General features: G+C 36.6%; 1 protein-coding gene across 1 annotated transcript; it reads left to right on the plus strand.

The window, feature by feature from the left end:
* The first annotated feature begins 2,939 nt into the window (after window positions 1-2,939).
* LOC116201779 (transmembrane 9 superfamily member 7) lies at window positions 2,940-6,615 on the plus strand. The gene is made up of 7 exons (XM_031533183.1): window positions 2,940-3,218; window positions 3,838-4,002; window positions 4,099-4,208; window positions 4,350-4,458; window positions 4,536-4,648; window positions 4,857-5,007; window positions 5,103-6,615. Exons 1-7 carry the CDS (start codon window positions 3,105-3,107, stop codon window positions 6,258-6,260), a joined length of 1,920 nt encoding a protein of 639 aa, XP_031389043.1. The 5' UTR covers window positions 2,940-3,104; the 3' UTR covers window positions 6,261-6,615.
* The last annotated feature ends 1,965 nt before the right edge of the window (window positions 6,616-8,580 follow it).

Genomic DNA, 8,580 nt, shown 5'->3' on the forward strand with positions numbered 1-8,580 from the left:
AGTTTCATTCGTCGTACTTAGTTTGACACAGTAAATTCGTGAAAATAATCGATTCAGATTAAGAAGATGAAACAGGAGCGAATCTTCGTGTCAAGGGATCGATACACCATCCTCGCGTATTGGCTAACCGGACTATGATAGCCGGTTCACCTCTTGGGTCGGGCCCGTGACTCATGTGGTCACACTCGTCTTACGAACCTGTAAACCAACTCGATTGATTTCGACTATCAAACCTTGCGCTCGCCGACCGGGATCATTACATGAATAAATGTACAAATAAATTTCTCACAATATACTCTCGAATAAATACAAATTACATCGAGCGGATCCTAGTCGGTTTGGTTTGGCCAATAGTTTGCTCGCACTTAGCGTGAGTTTGAGAGACCGAAATTGAAATTAATGCGATGTGGGCTCATGAGAGCCAAGGGTCGGGTCCGACCAAACCAGTGGGTCCCAGAGGACTAAAAACAATCATCGATATAGGCACGAGATCGGTCGAACTCCCGGGTAATTGTCTAACCTCAATTCGTGCATCTCGACCAAAGTTATCATTTGCTTGGATACTACTCGGGGTCGAAACGGACTTGAAGCTAGACCTCATACTGCACTTGGTGTATAGGATATAAGATGGACAAGGTGTGTCAACAAGAAAGGAAAGAAACAAGACTAGAAGAATGGGATGTAAGAATTCAAATCAAAATATCATCCACAATTGAATTGAGCTCCGGAAACTTCAAATTCTTAAATCTATTCGTTCAACTTTTTTTTTCGTTTTTCCTTTTTGCACTTTTTTTTGCTTTTCTTCTCTTTCCCTTTTCTTTTTTTGCATGAATTTCACCTTTTTTTTTGGATTTCTAATCAGATTAAACTAAAATTTTAGGATTCTTAAGATAGCTAGAAATCGGCAAACAAGAAATTGCAACTTTGATCAATGATTTACGAACCCTAAGAACAATGGATAACAAGAATGAGATGGGATAAGAAAAACCTGGATTGGAGCTAAAGTTTTGATACCAAATGATACGAACCTCGAAGAATCTACTGTGAGACCCGGCAACAATCCATGAAAATCGAACCTTGGGATCGCCTAATGAAGATTTCAAAGAATAGAGAATATTGGCCCACTAACTATAAGGAGCTAGAAACCAATATTATAAATGACGGAAATCACAAGTAATCACACTCGTATATCTGCAAAGTTGCTGAAGAACAGTTTGAAGAAAATCTCTCACAAAGTTGAATGAAAAATTGGTTTGCTCTATGGAGGCTACATGCTTATATACAAGAGAGAGACTAAAATTTGCTGATCCTAATGTGCTAAGAGACCAATGGGCTTGGTTCAAAATAAATCGTAAATTGAATAAGCCTAAAAATAAATCCAGTCGTTCTTTATTGAAAACGTATTTTTAAGCCCAAAAATCAAGTCATTTAATTGAACCATCTTCTTGCTCAACTTATAGAAGGTTGAAAGTCTTGGATTCTTGGTCTTGTCGCAACTCGTCCAAAGACTTGGCTTCCTCTCCGAGAATGCACAATACCAACCCTTACATGGCTTGTTGGATTCGTTTGACCCTTGTTCTTGTAATTGATCCAACTTGCACTTGCAACTCACTAAGCTCGTCTTCATGCCGGCCTCCATCATCTTGGGATTCTTCCTCATGCCCTTGTATAAGGTCTTCTAGATGGGGCGTATCAATGAGTAAAAATTCACGTATTAACTCTTTTAAGATAATTAGACCCGATATAATATTTGTTTTACATTTTAGGTAATGATGATCAATTTTGCATATAGATTTCATCATTAGTTCTTTTTATAATACACGTACATATATATATATACACATACATACGTACGTACATTAGGCATATTATATTTCATCGCGTAAATTATTATAGATTTAGTATTTGGCGGAGATACATAGGAATTTTGGTATTTTTTTTTCTTGGACACACTGATAGCTTAAATAGTCATTAGTTTTTTGAATTAAAAGTTTCAAACTAATTATATATTTAGATTTAGAATCCAACAAGGTAACTCAAACATATGGAAATACCATTTTAGATCTCAAGAAAATATTCGGACAAGTATAATAACAAGAGACTGTTACCATATAGTCTTATGAGAACAGAGAGAATATTTTTTTAAAAAAAAGAAAGAAATTTTAAATTCAAAATATTTCTATTGACTGAAGTCATTTTCATTGGGAATTGAAAGGTCGATCAATGATGAGCTGGGGATTTGGCTATTTAACTATATAAGTAACTTCATTCATCATATTGATATAGATATATATATATATAATTATTGATATAGATATAGATTATTATTATGGAGAAAAATTACATAGAAAAACACAAACCTTGCACTTTTTTTTATATGTTTTTAGCACAAATAATTATTTTTGTAGAGAAATTCAGAAGCTATCGATTTAGCATGTCGTTAGGCTCTCCACCAATTTTAACCGAATGTGCTGATGTGGCACTTGACGATGACATGCGGCGCTCGGATATGGACTAAGTAGGCCCTATAGAAGTTTTATTATTAAAAATCATTATGAAAATTAGAAAAAATGAAAAACAAAATAAAAAACATGAAGGATAGTTTTGCATTTTTTATTTCTTTATTTTTTTTCTAATTTCAGAATAAATTTTAAAAAATCCAGGACCTAGTTTCAATATCCATGCATCACATGTCACCTTTAAGTGCCATGTCAACGCATTCGGCTAGAATTAACGAAGACCTAATATCATGCTAAAAGTGATAAAAAATTCATAGTTTGTGTATTTCTCTGAAAAAATTAGTTTTTGCTGAAACATAAAAAGTACAAAATTTTTACTTTTCTTTGTAGTTTCCCTTATTATTATTATTATTAATAAAAAGATGAAGACTATTATTTATTATTGAAATAAATCCGCACAAGAAAGCAGGAGTGAAAAGGGAAACCCACTGCAATTCATCTCATCTCGTGCCCCTAAAAACTTCGACATCGTCTCGTCTCTCAGTTGTCCTCTCTCTACAGCTCAAACCGAAAGAGCTCATCTCGCCAACTCTCCTTCCATTTTGCAGTCGGAGAAGGAAGAGGAAGCGGAAGAAGAAGAAGACGATGAAGCCTCGGGTCGCATCTCGAGCTTCAACAGCTCTCTTGTTTGCCCTCCTGCTGATCTCCTCCGCACAATCATTCTACCTCCCCGGTGTAGCTCCTCGCGATTTCTCCAGGGTACGGCCCTCGTTACCGCTCCCTTCTGTTGTTTCATCGATCCTTTTGCATGCCTCTGGCTCGATCTGCAGATATTTGGCCTTTTAATTGCGGCTTGATCCCTCGATTTCAATATAATGAATTACACTTACGAAGGATCTGGGGTTTATGTGCTTCGATTCGTGCCTAGATCTACGTTAGATAGCTGCCGGTACCTTGTTTCTTTGCGAGCTCTGGCCTTCGGTTCAGTTGAGGTCATCAGTTTTCTCTATGGTTCTGGCTATCGACTGAGAGAAATGTATTTGGACACACATGATTCGGATCGAGAGGCTGAAATCTCGTCAGGATATTGAAGATGTTGAGTTAGGTAGCACGGAATGCCGGGAAGGAAGGGTTTCGACTTACGTTGAACACCTTTCCGTGGTTAGCTATGCCGGTTAATCACCCTTGCTGTAAGAAATCTTATGTATTGGGAGATGAAGCAATTTTGTATGTCCCGCTGGTTTCGAGCTCTGGGGAATGAGTCAGATTGGAGATTGCTTGCCCTTTTTTGTATGAATTTGCAATTATAGATTGCAGATTTACTTTCCCGTTGATCTTCTGTGAGCACTTGTCTTACTCACGTCTCTTTCCTGAGCAGGGTGATCCCCTTCCCGTCAAGGTGAACAAATTGTCATCTACCAAGACACAGCTTCCATATGACTACTACTACCTTAAGTACTGTAAGCCTCCCAAGATTGTCAACAGTGCCGAGAACTTGGGTGAGGTTCTAAGGGGTGATCGGATAGAGAATTCTGTTTTCACGGTGAGACTCTTATTGTGCACTTCTCTTCATGAGACTGCCCTCCTTTATTTGTATGTTGGAGTATGTGAGTCTAACTTTGGCGAGTTCAAACTCCAGTTCCAAATGTTGGAGGAGGAACCTTGCAAAGTGGCCTGTCGAAAAATTCTCGATGCTGAGTCTGCAAAGAATTTTAAGGAAAAAATTGATGACGAATACCGTGTAAACATGTAAGTATTCTGTATAATGGAAATGTCTACTCTTTGACTGCTTGATTGTGGTGCATTTTGGTCTCTTTAAGATGTAAGATATGTCCTTACAGTGCTTTACAGATAAACTCCGTTTATTGAGTTTCAAATTTGATGATGCAGGATCCTCGATAACCTTCCAGTGGCTGTTCTGAGGCAAAGGAGGGATGGTAACCCATCTACAACCTATGAACATGGTTTCCGTGTTGGGTTTAAAGGAAACTATCAGGGAGTGAGTGTCAAAGAAACTTCTTAGTTCTCTTCAGATTTTACATGATATGTGATATATTATTAATGTCTGTGTTTCAGAGCAAAGAGGAGAAGTATTTTATCAATAACCATCTGAGCTTCAGAGTCAAGTATCACAAGGATCCAGAGAGTGATACTGCAAGAATTGTTGGATTTGAAGTCACTCCTAACAGGTTATACTTCTCTACTTGGCAGTTCTGAACTTGTGCTATTCCCTTGGATTTGAAGTTCTATCTTGGTGTTTTCATCATTAAATGGTGACAATCATATTCAGAAACTCATAAATAGATATGAACTGCGACGTAGTATGTGGATATCTGATCTCTGTGTCTGTCCTTACTGGATTTTCTCACTTCACAATCTGTTCACTGTTGCGGACAGTATCAAACATGAATATAAAGAATGGGACGAGAAGAATCCTCAAGTGACAACATGCAATGCAAATACCAAAAACTTAGCTCAAGGTAGCACAGTTCCACAAGAGGTGGATACCAAGAAGGAGGTTGTGTTTACATATGATGTGACTTTTAAGGTAATTGCATGAGTGCTTGTCCTTTGGGTTTACATTATCATTCTCCTTACCTTTGCGTAGTAAACCAACCTACTTTTGCCATGACCTTTTCTCAGGAGAGTGATATCAAATGGGCATCTCGTTGGGACACTTACCTCTTAATGAATGATGATCAGATTCACTGGTTCTCCATTATAAACTCTTTGATGATTGTCCTTTTCCTTTCTGGAATGGTGGCAATGATCATGATGAGGACTCTGTACAGAGACATTGCAAACTATAATCAGTTGGAGACCCAAGATGAGGCTCAGGAAGAAACAGGATGGAAACTTGTCCACGGGGATGTTTTCAGGCCACCTATCAATTCTGGCTTACTTTGTGTGTATGTCGGGACAGGAGTTCAGATCTTTGGGATGACTCTTGTGACAATGATCTTTGCTTTGCTGGGTTTCTTGTCTCCTTCTAACCGAGGAGGACTTATGACCGCAATGGTTCTCTTATGGGTTTTCATGGGCTTGTTAGCCGGTTATTCTTCAGCACGTCTGCACAAGATGTTCAAGGGAACTGAATGGAAGACAACGACCTTGAAGACTGCAGTTATGTTCCCTGGCATCCTCTTTGCTATCTTCTTTGTGCTGAATGCCTTGATCTGGGGGGAGCAATCTTCAGGAGCAGTGCCGTTCGGGACAATGTTTGCCCTTGTCTGCTTATGGTTTTGTATATCAGTTCCGTTGGTATTTGTGGGCAGTTATTTAGGTTTCAAAAAGCCCGCCATGGAAGATCCAGTGAAGACAAACAAAATCCCGAGGCAAATTCCCGAGCAGGCATGGTACATGAAGCCACTCTTCTCCATTCTCATCGGAGGAATCCTTCCTTTTGGGGCGGTGTTCATTGAGCTTTTCTTCATCTTGACCTCAATCTGGCTGAATCAGTTCTACTACATCTTTGGCTTCCTGTTCATAGTCTTCGTTATCCTCTTGATAACTTGTGCTGAGATCACCATCGTGCTCTGCTACTTCCAGCTCTGCAGCGAAGACTACCACTGGTGGTGGAGATCGTACTTGACCGCTGGCTCCTCCGCCCTCTACCTCTTCCTCTACTCAGTGTTCTACTTCTTCACTAAGCTGGAAATCACCAAGCTGGTCTCAGGAATTCTCTACTTTGGGTACATGATGATCGTTTCATATGCATTCTTCGTGTTGACCGGGACAATCGGCTTCTATGCATGTTTCTGGTTCGTGAGGAAGATCTATTCCTCTGTGAAAATTGACTGATCTGAAGTTGGGATAGAGCTAAGGATCAAGTGAACTCAAGAAATTGAAACCCAGACAGAAGCAAAATGGGCTTTTACAAGAGCAGGATAGTGCCTATGTGGAAGTTTTACTTCCAATCTCCATTTTAACTCTCCATTTTGTCAATAGGTAGTGTAGTAGGGTCTTGGTTTTCGTTATATCCTATTTACTTCTTGATATGATATTGGACTGAACTTTTAGGTATGTTTTATTTGTGCTTGATTTGGCCAAGTCTATGTCAGCGCAGTATAGGTCCTGCATCTTATGGCCCCGTAACCGCGGTTTTTGGCCCTCATACAGAGATACATTTTACAATAAACGCACACACTTTCACGCCTTTTTTGAGCTTGGAGCTAATGCTTGGCATTGAAATAAACTGGTTGAATTGCTTGCAAAGGTAAAATATAACTTTGAAAATTCAGCTATTGCATTCAAGTTAAATAAACTAGTTCGCGAAATAATATAAGTGGGGTTTGGTTTTGGAATTATATTTTACTAAACTTCACTGTAATTATATTTTACTTAATTCCATTTCATTATTTCTTTAATTCGACAATATAATCATTGCTTTTTTACATTTTTTTTCATTTAATAATAATTTTTACACATTTTTCTTAACTATTATTATAATTAATTTTTTAATAATAAATTTATCATATATTTTTACATTCATAATATATAAATATTTTTCTCCCATTTAATAATAAATTCACATTTACTTTCTTGATTATTATTACAATTAATTTTTTAATAACCAATTTTTCTATCTATTATTATCTATTTTGTCCTATATGGGTAGAGTGGAGTAGAATTGGATTCTAACTGTAAAACTAAATGAACATATTTTAAAAATGAGATAAAAGAGGTCAAAATGTCACTAGTTATCACACTGGTAAAGTCATCATTAAACAAATCACACGGATGTGATTCAACAACAATTTGAGTTATCATTAGTCGAAGTTTATCTCAAAATCAACTAGAGGCATTTGGGATTAGGACTGAGCGGACATTGAACAATTGGTCGAGAAAACTTTATGGTTTTACTTTTTAGTGGAAAAAAATCATTATTAAGATTCCGTTTGTTTCGAGGAAAAATATTTTATAGGAAAATGAATTCTCCATTTTCCTATATTTGGTAACACATTAGTGAATGGAGAAAATTCACGCTATGAGAGTTTTATCCTCTTTGTGGGTCAATCGGGTTCAATTGGATTAGTCGAAGGCCGGCTTCCAGATACTATAGTGTACACCAAAAAAAAAACTTTTCTTTTGACCCACAAAGCAAGATAAAATTTGAAAAGCGAATTTCTTCAAAATAAAATAAAATAAAGGAATTTGCTTTCCTCACTCCCTTACTCTCTCTCTCTCTCAATCTCACTCCTTACACCTTTTTCTTTCTCTCCCTTTCTTTTTCAACTTTATTTTTCAATATAATACCAAACATAAATAATTTATTTTTTGTATTCCTCATTAATTTTTTTTCCTTGAAACAAATGGAGTGTAAATATGAATTTGTTTTGCTCTTAAATTACTTACAACTACTTCCCCTTCTTCATCTTCTCCTTTCATGCTCATCTTATTCTTTTATGCTAAACTTGGTTTTTGGAGAGGAAAGAAAACATGAAAGATCATAATGAGTATGAGGTTGCCTTAATAGTATTTTTTCAAGAAGCCTTATTGTTAATTAAGAATTTGGAAGGTCTTGATATTATTTTTAGGTCTTATCCTGGTCGTTATACAAGTGAATTCTGGCTTTTGAATGTCCATATAATGCGAGACTATAACCATCGTCAATTTGTCGCAGTTTTAAAGCTGATAAATCAGAAAATCACATTACAAAAACTAGAATTTTTTCTTATATGCATCTTCGAAATCTCATCCCTATTTTATATCTTGTATATAGATATGAAAACAATTTAATAATCTCTATGCATATTTAAACTATAACTAGGAAATAACCCGTGCACTGCACGAAAAATTTAGTAGAATATAAAATCGAATTGTGTTTACAAAAATTGTAAAATATTATAAGATTAAAAGTACAAAAATACATGTTATTTTACCTTATAGAGTAGCAATATCATGATTTATTATTCAGAGGCATGCCTAACAACTCCCATAAGAGAGGGAAAAAAAAATACAATGTGTCCATTTTTCATTTGTTCATGAGGCAATTTCTTTTAACACTCTCACTTGCCCAATTTTGAGAGAGAATAAATCTACTTGAACTGTGTGCTTGTCTTTACTTGGTCACATTGAAAGCGAACGTTTCGTTGGTTAGTTGTACATTCGCATTACCTTC

This window comes from Punica granatum, chromosome 3, assembly GCF_007655135.1.
Source record: "Punica granatum isolate Tunisia-2019 chromosome 3, ASM765513v2, whole genome shotgun sequence".
Taxonomy (NCBI): Eukaryota; Viridiplantae; Streptophyta; class Magnoliopsida; order Myrtales; family Lythraceae; genus Punica; species Punica granatum.

Coding starts and splice junctions, on each gene's coding strand:
- LOC116201779 (XM_031533183.1), top strand. CDS start 3,105: ATGAAGCCTCGGGTCGCATCTCGAGCTTCAACAGCTCTCTTGTTTGCC. Junction 4,003..4,098: donor TAGAGAATTCTGTTTTCACG/GTGAGACTCTTA, acceptor TTCAAACTCCAG/TTCCAAATGTTGGAGGAGGA. Junction 4,459..4,535: donor TTAAAGGAAACTATCAGGGA/GTGAGTGTCAAA, acceptor TCTGTGTTTCAG/AGCAAAGAGGAGAAGTATTT.